Source organism: Acomys russatus, chromosome 4 (genome assembly GCF_903995435.1).
Source record: "Acomys russatus chromosome 4, mAcoRus1.1, whole genome shotgun sequence".
Lineage (NCBI taxonomy): Eukaryota > Metazoa > Chordata > Mammalia > Rodentia > Muridae > Acomys > Acomys russatus.
In genome coordinates, this window is record NC_067140.1 from 2,931,176 (window position 1) to 2,954,613 (window position 23,438).

At 45.1% G+C, this 23,438-nt stretch overlaps 2 protein-coding genes across 2 annotated transcripts in view; one reads left to right on the top strand and one right to left on the bottom strand.

Moving 5' to 3' along the window:
- Positions 1 to 959: 959 nt before the first annotated feature.
- LOC127188336 (sperm motility kinase X-like) lies at positions 960 to 2,762 on the bottom strand. The gene has a single exon (XM_051144819.1). It carries the CDS (start codon positions 2,760 to 2,762, stop codon positions 960 to 962), a length of 1,803 nt encoding a protein of 600 aa, XP_051000776.1.
- Positions 2,763 to 15,164: 12,402 nt separating this feature from the next.
- Efcab8 (EF-hand calcium binding domain 8) overlaps positions 15,165 to 23,438 on the top strand; it is a 60,466-nt gene continuing 52,192 nt past the window's right edge. Inside the window, exons 1-3 of the mRNA XM_051144820.1 lie at positions 15,165 to 15,265; positions 19,225 to 19,315; positions 22,338 to 22,475. Coding sequence (XP_051000777.1) covers positions 15,165 to 15,265; positions 19,225 to 19,315; positions 22,338 to 22,475 — 330 coding nt within the window. The remainder of the gene's footprint in view (positions 15,266 to 19,224; positions 19,316 to 22,337; positions 22,476 to 23,438) is intronic.

The following is a 23,438-nucleotide window of genomic DNA, read 5'->3' on the forward strand; positions in this document are numbered from 1 at the left end:
GCAGCAGACACACACACACATACACAACACACATACACTCCTCGGGACACAAGAATGTTTTGCCTCTACTTTAAGCCTGTGATATGGACACAACCTCCCAGGGGGCCACAGCCATGCAGAATTCCTACCTGCATTTTTTCCTCCCTTGCACCAGTATGCACCATCAGCAAGTTGATCTCCACTGATCTCTACTCCCTATCAGCCCACAGGGAGCACAGTTCCTCCAACAGCAGTTAGAACTGACATAACACGGTGGGGGCCTCTTCATAGAAATAAATATACAGGACGTATGCTTGGCTGTGCTGCCACTTGGCTGGCATGAGCCCTCAGGCTGCTTCCTCCCAAGGGATTCATTGCCCCCTTGCCAACCCTTCCCCAGCATCGATGCCCAGTGCTGAGTCACCATCCTCTGCAGTCTACCTACCACTCAAGTTTCTCAGAAAAGATACTGTGGAATTTGCTTTCCAGGGTTATAACATATGATCACCACAGCCTAAGATGTGAATTCTTATCTGTTTCTCTGAAAGCATACTGTTTAGTCCAGGAAACAGCACCATTATCCATGGCTCACATGGTACAGACAAGTGACTCCTGTACATTAACCTACACACACACACACACACACACACACACACACACACACACACACACACACGAAATACTTTTTTCTTTATAGGACATTAAGCCAGGTGCAGTGCCACATGCCTGTAATCTCAACACTTTGGGGGGAGAGAGAGGCAGGCAGATCTCTGTGAGTTCGAGGCCAGGCTAGTCTACAAGGTGAGTCCAAGACAGACAAGGCTGAACAAGGAAAACCTGTCTCAAGAAAAGAAAGATGGAAAGAAGAAAGAAAAAAGAGAGAGTGAAGTGACATCATTAAAAGAAAAAGTAAGCCTAGATGCAGAGGTGCACTGTAGCTTCTCCACCTACCTGGTACGACGGCTGACTCCACAGCCCGTTTAGCTCCTAGCCAGGACTTTTCTGTTGGCTAGGCGCTCCCGCTTTTCACCTGTCACGCAACAAAATAACCCCCCCATCCCTCTCAGGAAGCCTCTCCTCAAGGTCTTCCAGATGCGTTTCTGAAGGGTACTCTTGGTACAGTCTGGTGCTGGTAACTGAGATCTCCCTGGGGTTGTCTCTGGAGAAGATGGCTCTTTTTGTACACCCTCATCCTGGGCCTCCTCATTGGAGATGGAAAATGAATTTTCTTTTGAGGTGTTGCCGTTCTCTGTTCCTGCTAGTGTCACTTCATAGGGCTGTCCACTGCGGTCTTCCTGAGGTGAGGCTTGTGGGACAGAGGAGCTAATTTTTTCAGGGGGTATGTTAATTATTTTACACTGCCCTTCCTCCACAGGGACATGATGAGATGTAATACTCTGTGAGGACAACTTGTTCTCGTAAGTTCTAGAACAAGCCTTGAACTCATCCAAGGATGACTGGCTAGAGTACATTCCAAGACATTGTGAAGATGTGCTGCTCTGTCTTACAATATAGGCGTTATAGATGTTGGTATCTGCCCAGATGACGCTCATGACAGAGTCCTCTTGGACACTAACAAGGCGGATTGGGAGAACAGGGGTTTCACTCATGTTCAAGAAGTTGAGGATGGGTGGCATACTGATCCTCCTCCTACAGTTTCTGACATTCTCAGGAGTGGGGTACGACGACTGTGTTAGGGAAGGGACACTAGATGCCCTCTTCAGTGTTGTCTCTTGAAGGTTAGACTGCCTGGGCTTCACTTTTTTTATAAAGTGGCCCCCACAGGGTGACTGTTGCCTAAGGATGAGGTAGGTGGCCATCACCTCATCAAATTTTTTCTCCTGGAGAGATTTCTTTATCTCGCATGGCTTGTATCCCAGCGCGCCCATCGTGACCATGACATTGGGGTCTGGGTGGCTGTCAGCACTGTTGTTGCTAAAAGAACTAGGAGAACCTTCACCACCATGCTTCAACCATGCGAAGTTCATGAGGTCACCTATTCTTGGTCTTTGCCCAGGGTTCACAGTTAACAAATTAGTAATAACCTCCCAAAGCTCTGGTGACAAGTTGAATTTCTTGGAGTATGTTCCTACCATGATCTTCCTCTTTGTTCTTGCCCGCGTATGGCCATAGAAAGGCAGGTACCCTGTAGACATGAGGTACAACAGAACGCCCAAGCTCCAGATGTCAATGGAGAAAGCATCATAGGCTTCACCTTTAAAGAGTTCTGGGGCACAATAAGGGAGGGTCCCACAACGATCCTTCAACCTCTGTCCCGTTGTGACCTTAGCGCTGAACCCGAAATCGCAAAGTTTTATGTTTCCTTTGCTGTCCACTAAAATATTCTCAGGCTTTATGTCCCTGTGGGCAATTCCTTTCCGATGACAATAATGAATTGCACACCCCACTTGTGTAAAAAGTCTACAGGACTCCTTCTCTGGTAAGTAGCCAAATGCTAGGATCTTGTCCAGCAGCTCTCCTCCCGAGGCATATTCCATAATTATGTAAGTATGTTTTGCAGTCTCGATTAAGTGTAAAAGTTTAATGATATTTGGGTGGTCTACAGATTTCAATATTTCGATTTCTGACATGAGGGTGGTGTCCATCTTGCCTTTTGGGAGAAGCTTTACTGCTACTTCATTTTGCGTGAGGCGATGACTTGCCAGCTTCACATCACCATAGGATCCTGTCCCAAGTGTTCTTATGAAGTTATAGTGTTCTGTTATAGTCAGGTCATCAAAGCCATCCAAACCTATGTCGTTAATCCAGCGCCAATTCTTCATCGTTGTTTGGGGTAAATGATCACCATAAACACCAACTAGAGATGCAGGATAAAAGGAAGAATAAAGTGGGTTAAGCACAAACATGGCCAAAATTTCCAACAGTAATAAAGATAGATTTCCCAAACCACAAAAAGATGCATGTTAAGATCATAGGAAAATAAGAACTAGCCAAATCCACAAGAAATAAAAGAGGAGAATTTCAAGATGGCAGCACTGAACTGTATCTGATCTACAGGAAGGAGACTAAGGACCCTACTGGGGGCCAAAGAATGCAAGACCTGGAAATCACTATGTAATAGGGATCCACACAGTGCAGACCTCAGGCAGGTCTGGCCCCTGGTCATCCAATGGCCCAAGGAGGAAGGGAGACCAGTCCCCAGGGTCTGGACTGAAACCGGCCTGTAAAGTCGCATGAACTGGGCGGATGGGACTGAACTCGTGGCAGTAAACACGAGAGCTCCTGGCCTGGGGAAATCTCAGGGAAACTGGTGGATCTGTCCTCACACTACCCCACCACCTGCCTGGTTCCTGTCCGTAGAGAGCCCCAGGGGACACACTGGGCCCTGGCAGCTGTGGACACATATCCAGCCACAGCTGTGCGCTTTGAATGGGACCAGGCCAGGAACCTAGCTACTGACCCAGGGACTGTCGCTGCACAGTACGGAAAAACTGACCCTACCTAGCCAGGCTCCACAGCCTAGCAGGCCCTCCCATGATCTCAAGGGAGGCTGGGCCTAACTGAGGGGATAGGGTAGAAAAATAACTAGCTGCCCAACCCATTGGGACTGAACTGCTTCAGTTGTGCACTCTGAATAAGACCGGCACAAACCTAGCAACCTAACCCAGCAGACTTTCTACACAGGTCAGCAGAACTGACCTGGCCTAGGCAGGCTCCACAGCCCAGCAGGGCCTCCCATGTTCTTGGTAGGGGCTGGACAGGACTGAGGGGATAGGGCAGAAATCTAGCCAACTAACAAACAGTCACAAGGCAGTAGCTGCACTCTCCATGCTGGGCATTGCTAGGCCACACTGCCTGGATGAATCAAGCAGAAACCTAAAACAACTACTAGAAGCCAGCAGGGGTTCAGGCACTCTAGGGTGACCTGAGCCCAGGATCCACATACTTGAGACCTGAGGGCAGGGTATTCAAAGCCCAGCCAAATACAGCATAGCTATCTCTACATACACTACCTCAACTGTTCCTGGGACTGCAAACCACCAGGGCCTACCACTGCTGACCCAGCAGGGAGCCCAGGGTATCGAGCAAAGTCTCCTGCAACTGACACCAGGTCACTTGCCTATTCCAGGGAGAGTTTCCTGATCCCCACAGGTGTAAGGGCCCTTGCCCTATATCACTTACCCACAATCCTCTCTCAACAACCAGTGAAGGACACCAGAAGCTACCTTACAACATCAGAGACAGCAAGAAGACTGACTAAAGGCCAGTGTAAAAATTCAAACAACAAAATCCAAAACAATGTGACATCTCCAGATACCACGTGTCCCAAGATAAGCAACCCTGAGAACTCAGACACAATTGAAATACAAGAAAATGACCTCAGATCCTTAGTAATAAAGATGATAATGGAGGAAATGAATTAAAAACAAAAACAAATGCAGGAAGATGCAGTGAAACAGGTGGAAGAAATGAAACAGGACTATCGAGAGGTACAGGAGGAAATTATGGATAATACAACCACATGAAGGAAATCAATAAAACCGTTCAAGACGTGAAGATGAGAACAAAAACCATGATAAAGGCACAGATAGAAGAAAAACGGGAATGAGAGAACTTAGAGAAGCAAGCAAGCAACAGAGAGGTGAGCTTCTCTAACAGAATCCAAGAGACAGAGGAACGAATGCCGCGACTCAAAGATAAAATTGTAATACTTGTAGCAACCATCAAAGAAAATTCTAAATCTGAAAATTTCGTGACACAAAACATCCAAGAAATCAAGGACACCATGAAAAAACGAACCCAGAGGATAATAAGCATTGAGGAAAGAGAAGATGCCCGACTCCAAGGCACAGAAAGTATTTTCAACAAAAATCATAGAAGAAAAACTCCCCAATGTAAAGAAGGAGATGCATAAAAACATACAACAGGCCTACACAACCCAAATAGAATAGACCAGAAAAGAAAATCTTCCTGCCACATAAAAATCAAAATATACTGGAAAAAAAAGCAACATAGTAAAAGTGGCAAGGGAAAAGGGCTAAGTAACATCTAGTGGCAAACCTATCAGAATTACACTCAACTTCTCAGCAGAGACCATAAAAGCCAGAAGGGCTTGGACAGAGGTCCTGCAAACCCTAAGAGACCACAGATGACAGGCCAGACTACTATACCCAGAGAAACTGTCAATAACTATTCATGGAGAAAAACAAGATATGCCACGACAAAAGCAAATTCAACAGTACCTATCCACAAATCCAGTCTTACAAAGTTACTAGAAGGAAACCTCCAACCCAAAGTGACAGCTACAACCAACATTACATGGGAAATAGATAACTACACCATCACAAGAACAAAATCACACAAACACACTAATGCAACCAACATCAAAATCAAGGGACATAACAGTCACTGGTCATTAATATCTCTCAACATCAATGGTCTCAATTCTCCAACACAAAGACACAGACTAACTGATTAGATGCATACACAAGACCCAACATTCTTCTGCATTCAAGAAACATAGCTCAGCCACAAGGATACACATTACCTCAGGGTAAAAGGCTTGAAAAAGGTATTCCAAGAAAAGGGACACAGAAGCAAGCTGGTGTAGCCCATTTAATATCAGATAAAATAGACTTTCAACCAAGATGATTCAAAAGAGATGAGGAAGGACACTTCACTCATCAAAGGTAAAGTCAACCAGGAGGACTTCACAATTCTAAGCACCTACACTCCCAATATAAGGGCACCCACATTTGTAAAAGAACTATTGACAAAGCTTGAACCACACATCGATCCCCACACATTAACAGTGGCAGACTTCAACACTCCAACTTTCACCAAAATTGATCATATAGTAGGTCACAAAGCAACCCTCCACAGAAACAAGAAGTTTGAAATAATACTTTGTCCAATCAGATCACCATGGTCTAAAGCTGGACTTCAACAACAATAGAAAGAACAAAAAGCCTACCCACACATGGAAACGAAACAACTCTACCTAATGACACCTGAGTTAGGGAAGAAATAAGAAATTAAGGACTTCCTGAAATTCAATGAAAATGAATTTGTGGGACACACTGAAACAGTGCTAAGAGGAAAATTCATAGTGCTAAGTGCTTTTATAAAGAAATTGGAAACATCTCATATAGGCAACTGAATGACATATGTGGAAGGCCTAGGAAAAAAAGAAGCAGAAAACACCCAAGAGGAGGAGACATCTGGAAATAACCAAACTCAGGGTTGAAATCAATAACCTGAAACAAAGGGAACAATTCAAAGAATCAACAAAACCAAGAGCTGGTTCTTTGAGAAAATTAACAAGATAGACAAACCGTTAGCCAATCTAATTAAAAGACAGAGAAACACTATCCAAATGAACAAAATGAGAAATGAAAAGGGAGACATAACAACAGACACCAAAGAAATACAAAGAATCATAAGAACCTACTTTAAAGGCATTTATGCCACAAAATTTGAAAATCTAAGGGAAATGGACAATTTCCTCAACCGATTCCATTTGCCAAAATTGAATCAAGACCAGATAAACAAATTAAATAGCCCTATTTCGCCTATAGGAATAGAAGCAACCATTGATAGTCTCCCAACCAAAAAAAGCGCAGGGCCAGATGGTTTCAGCTCAGAATTCTACCAGTCCTTCAAAGAGGAGCTAATACCGATACTATTCAAGCTATTTTGAAAGATAGAAATGGATGGAATATTACCAAATTCATTCTATGAGGCCACAGTCACATTGATACCTAAAACCCACAAAGACCCAACAAAAAAAGAGAATTTCAGACCAATTTTCTCTTATGAACATTGATGCAAAAATACTCGACAAAATATTCCCAAAGCGAATACAACAGCGTATCAAAGACAGCATTCACCATGACCAGGTAGGCTTCATTCCAGGCATGCAGGGATGGTTTAACATATGGAAATCCATCAATGTAATCCACCATATAAACAAACTGAAAGAGAAAAACCACATGATCATCTCTTTAGATACAGAAAAAGCATTTGACAAAATCCAGCACCCATTTATGTTTAAAGTTCTGGAGAATTCGGGAATACAAGGCACTTATCTAAACATAATAAAGGCTATATACAGCAAACCAATAGCCAACATTAAATTAAATGGAGAGATACTCAAGGAAAATCCCTCTAAAATCGGGGACCAGACAAGGCTGCCCACTTTCCCCATACTCTTCAATATAGTTCTTGAAGTTCTAGCCAGAGCAATAAGACGTCAAAAGGAGATCAAGGGGATCCAAATGGGAAAGGAAGAAGTCAAATTATCCCTATCTGCAGATGATATGACAGTGTATATAAGTGACCCCCAAAATTCCACCAGAGAACTTCTACAGCTGATAAACACCTTCAGCAAATTGGCTGGATACAAAATAAACTCAAAAAAGTCAGTAGCTTTCCTATATACAAATGACAAACACAGAGGAAGAAATTAGGAAAACTACTCCCTTCACGATAGCCACAAGCAATATAAAATATCTAGGAGTAACCCTAACCAAGCAAGTGAAGGACCTATTTGAAAAAACTTTAAATCTCTGAAGAAAGAGATTGAAAATGACATCAGAAGATAGTGGGATCCACCTTGTTCGTGGATCGGGAGAATTAACATAGTAAAAATGGCCATCTTACCAAAGGCAATTCACAGATTCAATGCAATCCCTATCAGAATACCTATAAAATATTTTGAAGATATTGAAAAGAACAATTCTCAACTTCATATGGAGAACCCAAAAGCCCAGAATAGCAAAAATAATCCTATACAATAAAAGATCCTCTGGAGGAATCTCCATACCTGATCTCAAGCTGTACTATAAAGCAACAGTAATTAAAACAGCATGGTACTGGCACAGCAATAGGCTAGTGGATCAATGGAATCGAACTGAAGACCTAGAGATGAATCCACACACATTTGGTCACTTGATTTTTGACAAAGAAGCCAAATTTATTCAATGGAAAAACGACAGCAACCTCAACAAATGGTGCTGGTCTAACTGGAGGTCTACATGTAGAAAAATGCAATTAGACCGCTATTTGTCACCATGCACAAAACTCAAGTCCAAGTGGATTAAAGACCTCAATCTAAAACCAGAGACATTAATCCAGTTAGAGGAAAAAGTGGGGAAGAGTCTGGAACACATAGGCACAGGAGACAACTTCCTGAACAGAACACCAACAGCCCAGGCCTTAACGTCAACAATTAATAATGAGACCTCATGAGGCTGAGAAGCTTCTGTAAGACAGGAGACACTGTCAAGAGAACAAAGCAACAGCCTACAGACTGGGAAAAGATCTTCGCCAACCCTTCATCTGACAAAGGTCTAATATCCAAAATATATAAAGAACTCAAGAAATTAAACACCACCAAACCAAATAACCCAATAGAGAAATGGGGCTCAGAACTAAACAGAGAATTCTCAACAGAGGAATATCAAATGGCTAAGAACACTTAAAGAAATGCCCAACCTCCTTAGTCATCAGAGAAATGCAAATCAAAACGACACTGAGATTCCATCTTACACCCATCAGAATGGCTAAGATCAATAACTCAACTCACACCACATGCTGGCGAGGATGTGGAGAAAGAGGAACACTCCTTCATTGCTGCTGGGAATGCAAACTAGTACAACCACTTTGGAAAGCTATCTGGCGCTTTCTCAGAAAAATAGGAATAGGGCTTCCTCAAGACTCATTTTTCCACTCCTTGGAATATACCCAGAAGATGCTCTACCACACAACAGGGACATATGCTCAACCATGTTCATAGCTGCCTTATTCATAATAGCCAGAACATGGAAACAGCTTACGTGTCCCCCAGTAGAAGAATGGATGAAGAAACTGTGGTACATTTACACCATGGAATACTACTCAGCTATTAAAAACAAGGAATTCCCGAAATTTGTGGACAAATGGATTTAACTAGAAATTATCATAATGAGTGAGTTCACCCAGAAGCAAAAAGAGTTAAATGGTATATACTCACTTATATCGACACACTTTTTCAAGGGGTATGTCCCCATGAAAAACTTTACCTACCAGGAAAGTGGGTCAGAGGGGAGGACATCCTATTGAGACTTTAGGTGTGAGAAGCCTGGGAGAATGAGGAAATAGAAGGATCCAGAGAGTCCTGGAAAACTACAGGCGGGTCTGGTCCCTGGGGTCCTCCTCAAACTATAGCACCAGCCAAGGAAAATATAGGCAGTAAACTTCGAACCCCTACCCAGACTAGCCGATGGACAGGACATTCTGCACGTTAAGTGGAGGAGGAGATCTGACTTTCACACAAACTCTGGTGCTGCATATTTGACCATGTCCCTCGGATGCGGATGCCTGGTGGCACTCAGAGAAAGTTAATAGGTCACCAAGAAGAGACTCGATACCCTATGAGCATATACCGAAGGAGGAGATCCGCCTTAGTCACAGACTAGAGGAGGGGAGTAGGGGGGAAGCAGGAGGAAGGGAGGAATGGGAGAATACAAGAGATGGGCTAACAACTGAGATGTAATATGAATAAATTAATAATAAAAAAGAAAAAAAAAGAAAGCCACTAAAAAGAAACTAGAAAATCCACCTGTATGCGCTTATTTGAAAGAATAGCTTACATTTCTTGTACTTTAAATCTTCTAGCCACTATTATGAGCCTTTTACAAATGCTGATTCACTGAATGAACAAAGATATCTCCAAGACAGATAAATAAGTAAAAATAAAAATTGTATGATAAAAAAAAAAAGAAAAACAAAAACAAAAAAACCCAGAATAGCGAAAAGAATCCTGTACAATAAAAGTTCCTCCATAGGTATCTCCATACCTGATCTCAAGATGTACTATAGAGCAACAGTAATTAAAACAGTATGGTACAGGCATAGCAATAGGATGGTTGATCAATGGAATTGAATCAAATGGAAGACCCAGAAATAAATCCACACACATATTGACACTTGATTTTTGAAAAAGAAGGCAAATCTATTCAATGGAAAAAGGGAAACATCTTCAACAAAGGGTACGGGTCTAACTGGATGTCTACATGTAGAAAAATGTAAGTAGACTCATATTGATCACCATGCACAAATCTCAAGTCCAAGTGAATTAAAGACTTCCACATAAAACCAGAGACACGCAGTCAGTTAGAAGAAAAAGTAGGGAAGAGCCCGGGACTCATTGGCACAGGAGACAACTTCCTGAACAGAATTCCAACAGCCCAAGCCTTAAGGTCAAAAATTAATAAATGGGACCTCATGAGGCTGAGAAGCTTCTGTAAGGCAGGAGACACTGTCGACAGAAGAAAGCAACAGCCTACAGACTGGGAAAAGATCTTCACCAACCCTACATCTGACAAAGGTCTAATATCCAAAGTATATAAAGAAGTCAAAAAATTAAACACCACCAAGCAAAAGAAACCAATTAAGAAATGGGGCTCAGCTAGAAATGATCATAATGAGTGAGTTAACCCAGAAGCAGAAAGAATCAAATGGTATATACTCACTTATATCTGCATACTAGCCCAAGGGGCATGTCCCACGAAAGCCTTCACTTACCAGGAAACTGGGACAGGCGGGAGGGCATCTTATTGGGACTCTAAATGAGAGACGCATGGGAGAATAGCAAAATAAAAGGATACAGAGGGTCCTAGAAACCTACAAGTAGAACAATATGATAGGCAGATTTGGGCCCAGGGGTCCCGCTCAAACTAAGGCACCAGCCAAGGACAATACAGGAGGTAAACTTTAAACCCCTACCCAGATCTAGCCAATGGTCAGAATATTCTCCACAGTTGAGTGGAGAGTGTGATATGATTTTCTCACGTACTCTGGTGCCTCACATTTGACCATGTCCCCTGGAGGGGGAGACCTGGTGGCACTCAGAGGAAGGACAGCAGGTTGCCAAGAAGAGACTTGATACCCTATGAGAATATACAGGGGGAGGTAATCCCCTCAGGAACAGTCAGAGGGGAGGGAATAATGGGAAAATAGGGGGGGGGGAGGAATGGAGGATACAAGGGATGGGATAAACATTGAGATGTAACCAGAATAAATTAATTTAAAAAAAAATCTAACAAAAAAAAAAAAAAAAAAAAAAAAAGAAATGGGGCTCAGGATTAAACAGAGAATTCTCAGCACAGGACTATCAAATGGCAGAGAAACACTTAAAGCAATGCTCAGCCTCTTATTCAGCAGAGAAATGCAAATTAAAATGACTCTGAGATTCCACCTTACACCCATAAAAATGGCTAAGATCTAAACCTCAAGTGACACCACATGCTGGCTAGGATGTGGAGAAAGAGCAACATGCCTTCCTTGCGGGTGGGAGTACAAACTTGTACAACCACTTTGGAAATGTATCTGGTGCTCTCTCAGAAAACTGGGAATAGCGCTACCTCAAGACCCAGCTATGCCACTCCTTGGAATAATCCCAGAAGATGTTCCACCACACAACAAAGACATATGCCCAGCCATGTTCATAGCAGAGGTATTCATCATATCCAGAACCAGGAAACAAGCTGAATTTCCCTCAGTCGAAGAATTGATAAAGCAACAGTGGTACATTTTACACTATGGGATACTGATCAGCTATTAAAAACAGGGAAATGGAGTCAGGCATGGTGGCAAACCCATGGTGGCCCACAACTTTAATTCCAGCACTTGGGAGGCAGAGGCAGGCGGATCACTGTGAGTTCAAGGCCAACGTGGTCTACAAAGGGAGTCCAGGACAGCCAAGGCTACAAAGAGAAACCCTGTCTCGAAAAACCAAAATAAAACCAAAACAAAAAACAGGGAAATCCTGAGATTTGCAGGCAAATGGATGGAACTAGACATGATCATACTCAGTGACTTAACCCAGACCCAGAAAGACTCACATGGTATATACCCACTTATAATTGAACACAAGCCCAAAAAGGATGTCCCATGAAAGTCTTTACTTACCAGGAGATTGGGTTAGATGTGGAGACTTCCTATTGGGACCTAAGTGAGAGATGTGTGGGAGAATAAGGAAATAGAAGGACCCAGAGGGTCCTAGAAACCTATAAGAAGAACATTGTGACGGGTGAATCAGGGCCCAGGGGTGTCTACTTAAACTACTGCACCAACCCAGGACAACACACGCAGTAAACATCGAACCCCTACTGAGCCAATGCACAGGACATTCTCCACAGCTGTGTGGAGAGTGGGGACTGACTCTGACATGAACTCAGGGGCCCCATATTTGACCACTTCCCCTTGGTGGGGAGGCCTGGCGGCACTCAGAGAAAGAATAATCAGGCTACCAAGATGAGACTTGATAGGCTGTGACCATATGGTGGGGGATGAGGTCGCTTTCTGTTAGAGGGGATGGAAATAGGGTGAAAGAGGGAGGGAGGGAGCAATGGGAGGATACAGGGAGGGTAGCACAATTGAGATGTAATCTGAATAAATTAATACAAAAGAAATAAAACACAAAGGAAATGAGTAGTAAAAACAAATGAAGGAAAACTAACAACAAACCTTTAAAATATAGAAAAATTAAATTCTGAAACCAAACCATAAATGTAAAAGAGTAAAATAAAAAGCTACCACCAACAGCCCCAAAGCATACCTGAGAGTGTGAGGAAAGGCTCACTCTGTCAAACCTAAATCGTTGCCAGCATCCTGGATGCCAGCATCCAAAGCCAAACTTCACCAATATTCCAGGTGAAAACTCCACCAAAGTGGAAGTCCCACAGATCACCACACTCTAGCTCTCTGTGCTAGAAAGACAAAAACCAGCCCACAGGTACCAGTCATCCTTCACAGTGGCTCTTTGTGAGGTCACAGCAGCCATGGACCCATGAGGGATGGGCACACTCCTGTCCAGAAGGACTGTATTAGTGCCTCTGTGGGCAACAAGTGTCCAGCAAGAAGCAACTTGCTGAAGGTCTGGTTTTGGCTCACACCATGAGGGAACAGGGAAGACATGGTGGTGGGAGTGTTAGCAAGCGTTAGCATGCGGTTCTTACACCTCTGATGCCAGGCCAGAAAAATGCTTTCTGGAGCTAGACCCCCACCTCCTAAAGCTGGACCCCAATTTCCCAAGACAGGATCACCTGCTGGGGACCACATGTTCAAACACAGCATCTATAGGGGACATTTCACATGTACATCACAGCAAGGACCATCTCCACCTCAATAGCAAGCACAACAGGAGTGCTAACAATGATAATATAGGCCCCAAATCTATGCCTTCCTGGGGATAGACCAGGAAGTAAGTGAACCCAGAGGATACTCCAATGCCCTTTGCAAGTAGAACCAAAAATGTTGTGGCAACACCTGTCACAGATCTCACATATCTCCATGCAAAATTTGCATTCCTCTTTTTACACTTGGATTGTTGTGGAAACTATGAGAGCCCCTCACTGGCACTGTACAATTAGTGGACAAATGGGTTGAAGTAGAAATGATCATGAGTGAGTTAACCCAGAAGCAGATAGACTCAAATGGCATATATTCACTTATAATTGGACACTAGTCCAAGGGGCATGTCTTATGAAAGTCTACACTTACCAGGAAAGTGGGATAGAGGTGAGGACATCCTATTGGGACTCTAGGTGAGAGAAGCATGGGAGAATGGGGAAATAGAAGGATCCAGAGGGTCCTAGAATCCTACAAGAAGAACATTATGACAGGCGGATCTGGGCCCAGGGTTCGTGCTCAAACTATGGCACCAGCCAAGCACAATACGTGCAGTAAATTTTAAAACCCTACACAGATCTAGCCAATGGACAGGTGGAGAGTGGAGACTGACTTTCACACAAACTCTGGTGCCCCATATTTGCGCATGTCCCCTCGATGGGGAGGCCTGGTGGCACTCAGAGGAAGGATAGCAGGCTACCAAGAAGAGATTTGATACCCTATGAGCATATACAGGGGGGGAGGTCCTCCTCAGTCACAGTCATAGGGGAGGTAAGTAGGGGGAAAGTGGGGAGGGAGGGAGGAATGGGAGGATACAAGGGATGGGATAACCATTGAGATGTAATATGAGAGAATTAGTAAAAAACGAAAGTCAAGAAAAGAAAAGCATTGGCAAGGGATTGGATGCCAGCACTCTTGCCACCTCACTCTTGCAGGACCAGGGCCTACGCTCACCATTCCCAATGGTATTCTTTCTCTCTGAGCTGCCAGGAGTGGCAGAGGAAAACACTGTGACAGTCACTGTTCACAGTTGTAAAGTAAGTCTCCCTTAAAATCCAACAGTTCACAGACAGGAGGCCCTGACCACCCTGCCAGAGGTGACAGCTGGCTCCAGCTTTCAACCCCAGTCAATTAGGCCCTATTGTCTATGGCCGAGCCTCAGCCTAGGTCGGAGGCTGCAGCCTCTTCCCAGAACCTAGCATCACAAATCCCTTTCAGTCACTCTCCTCCAAGGCTAACTCTCCCACTTCTTTTGACTTTCATTTATTCCTATTCTTTAATACCAGGACAATGTAGACTTTTTTTTCCTTTTTTAAGCTGGCTCCTTCTGGACAAAAGCAAGCTTACTGTCCAAACCATTCTGGGTGATGTGAAAATCACTGTGTAAAGACCATTCTTTCTTTGATGTTATCTGCAGCATACCTGACTGGCTAGTGCCCCAAAGCTGATGCCTGAGAGAACACAGGATGCCTCCTGAACCAGGATGCCAGTGTCACCAAGTACTCCTTACTGTGTGCAGATGGGGAGCTCATCACAGCCAGCAGCTTCTAGAGAAAAATTTAACCTTCTAAAGACTGTGCTTGGTGAAGACTTCTGGTCTTTTTGACCCACTGCTTATTAGGAGTTCATTAAGGAAGAAGCAGAGCCAGTTTGGAAGGGCATACAGGAGCTCACTCCAGTTCTTTAGGAACAGTCTGCAGCTTATCCTGTGTGCGCTCAAGCTACAAGCGAGAGAGCTGCCTTCAAAATGCCAATGTGAAATCCGTGCAACCACCTACGTACTCCAAGAGCCGTCCCACACAGCTTTCAAGAGGACACCTGGCAATGACCAGAAGCTTACTAACACATCAGGTAAATGTCTTACACTCACCACTTTCTTTACCTAATCTGGGATAAGAATAGTGGCAGGGGCTAGGAAAAATGGAAATACTTCACAGAGTTTATGGTAAAACAGTGTCATTATAACTAATTATATACAATTCTATTTGTTCAACTCTCTTCCAAATGCTTCTTTTAAAATGCACACACACACCGTGTGTAATTAATCCCGTATGTGTAATGAGATAGAGAACGAGAAGCAGACGCAGGAGAATGACCACAAGTTTGAGGCCAACTACCCTTTGCTACAGAATAAAACTATTTCTCAAAAATGGTAGGCTGGAGGGCACTAAAGCGACGGCTCAGTAGTTAGGAGCACTGGCTGCTCTTTCAGAGGACTCATTTCCCAGTGCCCACACCAGGCAGCTCACAAGCATCTGTAACTCTGGCTCCAGGGAATCCAAATGCCCTCCTAGCCTTCTGAGCATCCGTGCACAACACACACACACACACACACACACACACACACACACACACACACACACACACACACACACACACACACTGTTCAAAACTAGGTTCTGCAATGTCTAAGCCGTGTCCCATGGGCAATCTCATCTTTAAAGTGAAGAGATTTCTATTCACCTCCAGGATCTGACATGCAATCAACACTATTACAGGGAACTCTGACAACAACCATGCAGTAAGTCAAAATTACTGCCCCAGTTCACAGCTGAGGAAACAGTATTAGAAGACCATCAAAGAATTCAACCAAGGCCACACGGCTCAAAGCAGACGAAAGAGCTCTTCATGCCATGTCGTGTCCATGACAGCAGCTCTCTGCCTAAATAAAAGAGCCTGGGGCCAGACTGGGACATGCACAACCTATCTACCCAGGAAGAGGAGCATCTTCTAATTAAGTGAGAAATATTTTTAACTGTATTTATAGACAGAAGTACATTTTAGGGGAAAACTGCTGGTGAGAAATCGGTCTCCAATGAAAATTGATCACAGGGCAAACAAGTTCTTTAAAAGACTTCAAAAGATGGTGGCACAGCAATGAAAAGCTGGAAAATGAACAGGAGACAGAGGGCAGCAGCACAAATTTGAAGCAATCTATTTTGTAACAAAATAAGGTTAATAAAGGCCATTCTTGGGATCCACTAGCTACTGTATTTACTCTTCATACACTGCCTCCCTCTAGACAATGGTGAAACAGATTGGACCTCACATGGCAAATAATACAAACAGATGAAACCAAGACCAAGTCTAAGAGCCCTTCCACTCCCAAAAAAAAAAGGAGTCCAAAAGCCAAGCACCAACAGCAGCAGCTAAGCAATGTGCCAGCCTCTTTAAATCACCCCAAGTGGCACCAACCAGCTAAGAAAAAGTCTAGGGGGGAAAAGTGTATGGAAATAAAGTGTATAGGTTCTTGATTTGGAAAAAGGCTCAAATCTCCATTGTGTTCTTGGTTCTATATGCCGAGATTCATTACTCAAAATTCTCTACGTCATCTTTCCCATTGATATCGGCGGTGCCTGCACCTAACCACCCTCTTGGCAATACACTGAGAGCTAAATGGACATGTTTGAGAAGCGTTTACATAGCCGAGCCTGGTGGTGCAGACTGTGTGTAATCCCGGCTTCTTAGGGAGCTGAGATAACCATAAATTTTAGGCTCCAGGGTAAGTTAAAGCCAGACTGAGAAATTTGGGAAAAGACTGTTTCAAAAGAGAGGCCAAGTTAAACAAGTTAAACAGTAGAAACATAGAGAGAGCGTATAGCATTTAGCTTTTCAAAGTAAGCGCTTCTAAGGTACTGGCTAACACTCGACAATGTCACATGAAAAGCTGAACGTATGATATCTACATACTGACACTTACAAAAGAAAAACCCAACAGTAACATTCTCTGAATAACAGGACCCCTAGAATCCCTTCTTTCTACCACTTTCCTACACACTGTCCAGTTCTCACGCACAGCAACATGTTTTGCTCTTGTTTTAACTTACTGTCTCCCTGGCAAACTGTAGCTTTGATAAAACTGGCCTCAAAATAGTAGGTACTAGGCTTGGCTTCGTTCTTTTTGGGAATAAGAAACTTAACTGATGAATTAATAATATAAAATAGCTAACTGGGAGTACTGTTCAGTGGTAAAGCACTGCCTAGCATATGTGAGGCTCTGTGCTCAAGCTCCAACAACAACAACAACAACAACAACAACAAAATAAATAACACAAGCAGTCTGGAGAGATGGCTCAGTGGATAAGTGCACTGTCTGCTCTTCCAGCAGTCCTGAGTTCAAGCCCCAGCAACCACATAGTGGCTCATAACCATCTACAATATGATCTGATGCCCTCTTCTGGCCTGTAGGTGCCATACATAAAATCTTTTTAAAACTTAAAAAAAAAAAAATCTTTAAAAAACCAAAACAAAACACACAAGCGTTACAAGTCTACCCTTAGATAAGCCTAAACTGTGGCTACATGAGCCCTGAGTGAGAAGCTGGGCCCTGGGACGCAGCCTCAGCAGAAGGCAGTCGACAGGCAGACCAGAAGCATGCTCTTTTTAAGCACAATTCAAAGTTTTGTATTCATTTATTTACTTTTGAGACAGAGCGTCACATGTATTCCACGATGGACTCAAATTCACTAAGTAGCCAAAGCAAAGCCTTGACCCTCTGGTCATCCTGCTGGCAAGATCCAAACATCTAGGTTCAGGTAGCCGTGGGAACTAAACCCAGTGCTCTGTGAATGCTAGGCAAGTACTCTACCAACTGAGTCACACCTCCCAGCACTCAGCATGGATGAGGAGAAAAAACAAACTTTAATCTCTATGTGGCTCCATATGGAGGCCTATGCACACCCTAAGGCCACAGTTACTTTTAAAGGTAGCCTAGTGAGCCAGGCGTGGTGGCACACTCCTTTAATACCAGCACTCTGGAGACAGAGGCAGGTGAATCACTGTGAGTTCAAGGCCAGCCTAGTCAACAAAGTGAGTCCAGGACAGCCAAGGCTACACAGAGAAACCCTGTCTGGAAAAACAAATGAAAAAGTAGACTAATGAGCTGGGCCAGGGACTCACATCTGTAATCGCAGCACTATGGGTGGCAGAGGCAGGTGATCTCTGAGTTGAAGGCTAGCCTGGTCTACAGAACAAGTTCCAGGACAGCCAGTGCTACACAGAGAAACTAGCCTGTGTGGGGCCCTGAGTTCAATCCCAAGCCCTGAATAACCTGGGCGTTGTGGTGATGGCTGTAATTCCATCACCAGAGAGGTAAAGAGGATCAGAACTCCAAAGTCATCTGCCTAGGGAGCTCAAGGCCATCTTGACTACAGGAGACAAAGAAAGGGAGGGAGGGAGGGAGGGAGGGAGGGAGGAAGAGAGGGAAGGAGAGACGGGGCGGGGGGGGCGCGGGGGGGAGAGAGCATGCACGCGTGAGAACACAGCAGAGACAGAGAAGCAGAAAGCATGAGGCAGCGGCAGGCCAGGGGGTGGGGGATGGGGCCTCAACTCTAGGCCTGCATATCTAGAATGGAAAGATGAGCAGGTGAGAAAAGGAAGGCAGCAGGACCAGCCTCCAGGGACCACGGTGAGGTGACCCTCTGCCCTCCTCTTGCCATCAAATGCAATACAATTAAAAAGCCTAGAATGAAGGAAACATGTTTGAACTGTCTCTAAGAATACATGTGTGTGCTTGGCAGGGGTCTCTTTCTGCACATGGCTTGCTGTGGACAGAGAAGATGTGCCTTTTGCTAGCCTACCTGACTTCTTCTGAGGGTGGTAGTTTTGTGGTTTGTTTTTACACTGTGGATCAACATATGCCACCCAAAGTGTCATCAGCTCAGAGCATCCCTGAGGTAAAGGAGGCAGGCGCTGGCTTCACCCCACAGGTGAGAAAACCGAGGCCCCCGGGGGAAGCCGCTGGCTTTCACTACTTCAGTCAGAAATGTATACTGAGCCTAGCACAGGCCTGTAATCCTAGCCTTGCAGGGTGGAGGCAGGAGGATCAGAAGTTCGAGACCAGCTTGGGTTACATGAGATCCTGTCTCAATGTTCCCTTCAAAAGAGAGAGAGAAAAGACGTGACATGCCTTTTGTGTACCTCCTTAACATATGCTGGAGTTGATTTGGTTTTTGTTGTTTGTTTTTAACAAGTCGGTAGGTAAAACAGGAGGACTGGTGCTGGCCAGGTGGCTCAGTGGGTAGAATATTTTCTACACAAGTGTGAGGAAGTGAGTTAGGATTCCCAGAAGCCAGGGAAAGTTGGGAATTGTAGTCCACCTGTGTAATACAGTATTTCTACAGCAAGTAAGAACCTTCAGGGTCTCACAGGCCTAGTGGACACAGTCATCATGAACAAAGAGGCCTTGTCTCAAACAGTGGAGGTGAGGACCAATGCCCAAGGTTGTCCTCTGGCCTCCACGTGTGCACTAAGGCATGCATTTCCTCCCTCCAACCCCTGCCCTCAGACACAAGAGAGAGACAGAGAGAGACAGAGAAGAGAGAGAGACAGAGACAGAGGAAAGAGGCCTGTTATCCTTTTGCCACTGGAAGATAAGCGAGTGAAAGTAGAAAGGGAAGCCCAGCCAGCTCTGAGCCTCCAAACAGGAACAGGTTGCAACTGAGAAGGTCGACCAGTGCAGCCTTGGGTGAGTCTGGTTAGGAGTGAAACGGAGCCCCGCGAAGTGCCAGCACTGAAGAGAGCCCTGACCAGCCAAAGAGAATCAAAAATAAGGGTCCTAAAAAAAAAAAAAAAAAAAAAAAAAAAAAAAAAATAATAATAATAATAATAATAAGGGTCCTGCCGAGACCTCGAAATCCACCCCAGCTCCAGGGAGAAGACCAAAGGACAACCCTCCCAAACTAGAGGTCGTAGAAGAAAACTACTTGCTGAAGTCATAGGCAGAGGAGTACGAAAGACCCGCCTCTTGCTTCCAGTCCTTGGCCCCGCCTCCCAAGGCCCCGCCCCTCCCACCCACTCCCACCTACCCGCAGCAGGGCTTTGCTGTTGCTGCCACGTGGGGAGCAGTTTTCCTCCAGCCTCAATCCCAAGGCCTTTCCTACCCACGCGCACATTTCCCCGCCTTCCCAGACAAAAATAACGTCCAGTCCCACATAGTCTCACCCCGTGCCTCGCAGAGCAGCTTGGGAGTGCGCCCTCTTTGCCTGAAAGGGATACAAACCTCATCTCCATTCTGACAAGGTCTTGACTGAACTGGCAGATAGATCCCAGCATGTCCATGGTCAAACTGCCACCAGCTGGAGCTCTCAGCTACTTCCGCTCCACCTGACCTAGTGTCTCAGCTAGGCTGGGCAAGTCCCTGGGGTACAGGAAGTAGGACAGGGATTGGGGCCCACTCACTTTCCCTTCAGCAGGGATCCAGACAGACATTACCCATCATTCACGTGAGGCCCTGTTAACTGCGGCAGCTGCCCAAGGCATGCTGGGACACTCTCCCACCTCACTTCGGTGCTGCACTGTGTCCCTTCACCCAGTGGGATACTCACAGCTAGGAGCTATCCTTGCCCGTCTCCTCTTCCCCATCTCCCCAAGTTCGTGTTCTCTTTTTCCCCTTCATTCACAAACTACTACGGGACAATTGTGTTATTTTTCCTTCGGTGTTCATGCTCAGACACCAACCCCTACTGCTCTTGCCAGAACTAAATAGCCATCCTCAGCCTTCTGGTGGTCAGCTTTCCCTTCCTCAAGGTACTCTGTGGGGAGGGGGACGCCAGTGCAGGGGCTGCACTCCTGAACACCCGCAGGGACCCTGCCCCTTTTACCCTGCCACAGAGTGATGGGGGAGGGTAGATGCCGATGCCCAAGGCTGTAGGGACCACCTTCTCCCTCTGTTCTGATGTGAGGAGGAAGTTGTTTGTCTCAGCCAGCAAAGAGCATTTTCTCTCCCTCCCCCATTTGTGTGTGTTAGAGAAATGCGTGTTTAACATGTGACATGCCCCATCGCATCTGCCGCAAATAACTGCCACTAAACTTAAGGCACATTTCCCCAGGCCTTTTAATTTTTTAATTTTTTTGTCTGTATAAGTGTTTTATGTGGATGTGTGTATGTGCGCTATGTGTGTGCAGTTTCCAAGGAGGTCAGAAGAGGGCACTAGACCCCCTAGAACAGTAGTTGCAGACAGTTGTGTGTTGCTATGTTGGGTGCTAGGACTTGAATGCAGGTCCTCTGCAGGAGCAGTCAGTGCTTTTAACTGCTGAGCCGTCTCTCCAGCCCTAGCAGGTTATGCATGCATCAACATACACATTCATATATTTAACAGAAATGTACTTATAAATATACTTTTGCAGTTATTTTCTTGCCATTTTCAGTTGGGTTTTTGTTTTTGTTTTTTCCAAGAGAGCATTTCTCTATGTTATCTTGACTGTCCTGCACTCACTTTGTAGATCAGGCTGGCCTCGAACTCACAGCGATCCGCCAGCCTCTGCCTCCCAAGTACTGGGATTAAAGGCGTGAGCCACCATGCCCCGCTCAGTGTTCTTTTTAAATTACTACATCCTAGCGGTCTTTTGTGTTTCTTTTTTCTGTTCACTAAATATATCTATGCCCAAAGCTTATCAATCGCCAAATTTTCAGATATTTGAGTTTTATTTCTAGCTGAGTGGTCACTATGCCCCCTTCCCTCCCTGCTCCTTTTTCTGGAGAGGTTTCTGCCATTCCCCTTGGTTACCCTGGATCTTGGCTTCTCGCCCTTCCTCTTGCCTCTTCGCTTTCCCTTGGTCCTGACTTGAGAGTTGTCAAGACACCACTGGAGGGGACTTCTCGGCCAGTCTTCCATGTTTCTCCTCATTGCCTTCCCTACTGCCCTTCATGCATTCAGTCTTCCGAGCCAGATGCGTACGATCTTGCATTTGCCTTGTTTTCCTTCTATTTTCTCTCCACGTTCCCTCTCTCCCTGATGCCTCCTAGGAGCCCTGTGTTCCAGTCACATGGCTTACTTGTCAGTCCCCTGGGTTTGGCAGTTTCTTCTCCTGCATTGCTGGCAATTCTGCTCTCTGAGAATGCCTCCTAACTCTCATCAGGTCTGGGGTCCCTGCTGGTCTAGTGCCCCGATCTCTTAACCTCTCATTAGGAACATGGCTGGAATGTGTTGGGGGTGTGTGTGTAGGGGAAGGTCCTCAGCAGGACCTTTTACCTCGGATGCGTGTCTACCTCTGGATCTGCTTCTCCTTAGTAGTGAATGGCTCATGGGATCATCACATGCTCACCAAGCCCCTGGATGCTACAGATCCTGGATTTAAGCTAGGAGTAAAGTAACCTGGGAAACTTCATGGCTTCAGCGGGCTGGCCTTTCCATCCATTCTAGAAGGCTCCACTGTAAACTTAGGGAGGGTCTCTATGGGAAAGGGAATGCTATGAGACACTTAGTAGGAGTGTCTGTGGACAGGAGGCAGCCATCGTCTCCTTTGACTTTTTCCAACCTCCTAGGTCAGTTCTGAAGACTTGGGTTAAAGCGTCTGTGATCACTCATCTTAGGCCAAGAATGTCTTCTGAGAAGTTAGGAGAGAACCCTCGGCCTCAAAAGGTAAGAATGCAGCAGAGTGAGCAAAAGGAGAGGGCACTCAGGAGCCACGTGAAATGTCACCTGCCAGCCTCCAAGTCCACTGCCCTCCAAGATGTCATCAGCATAGGTCCACTACATTCTGCACCAGGCTTGCAAACCTAGGTATTTATAGGGCCACATGGTAACTAAGGTGAGCCTAAGAAGCAGGCTCCTCTTCCCCCCTCTCCTCTCCTCCGCACCCCAATACTAACGCTGGAGCCCAGGACCTTCAGTAAGCCAGGCATGTTCGATACTGGCCTGTATCCCCAGTCCTACTGCTTTGTTTTTTTATTTTTTTTTACACAGTGTCTCATTATGTAACTCTGGCCTGCCTGGAACTCACTATGTAGATCAGGCTGGCCTTGAACTCACAGAGATCTGCCTGCCTCTGCCTTCTAAGTGCTGGGAGTAAAGACACACAATCGGGGTTACATTGTGAAGCCTAGGCTAGCCTCACATTTGTGGCAGCCCTGCCTCAGCCTCCCAGGTGCTGGCTGGGATTGCTGGTGTGTGCTTTCATCATCTCACATTTAACTTGGCGTTTTCTTTGAGAACACAGCACGGACCAAATGCCACACACACACACACACACACACACACACACACACACACACACACACACACGGATATCAATTCACAGTCTGTTCATGGCTGACACTTAGTTTTATCTAGCAAAGTAGTGATAGTGGTGAGGTGGATTATAGAAGTTATCATCAAGCCAGACTTATATCACATTATCTGTTCAGTGCATGGAACCGGGCAATATAGAGACAGTGCAAATTGTGATTAAGTTTACTGAATGTGTCCCTCATCTTCCTAAATCTCATTCCAAGATATGTCACAAGAGCCACCATTTACTGTGAAGCCACTTTCCTGGGCCTTCATGTAGTTTCCTGTGTCATTTATGTCTTGAGAACCCTGCAGGCTGGGTGCTATGGATTTTTG

Bases quoted from the DNA above. Each gene is read 5' to 3' on its own strand.
- LOC127188336 (XM_051144819.1), bottom strand. From the start codon at position 2,762: ATGAAGAATTGGCGCTGGATTAACGACATAGGTTTGGATGGCTTTGAT.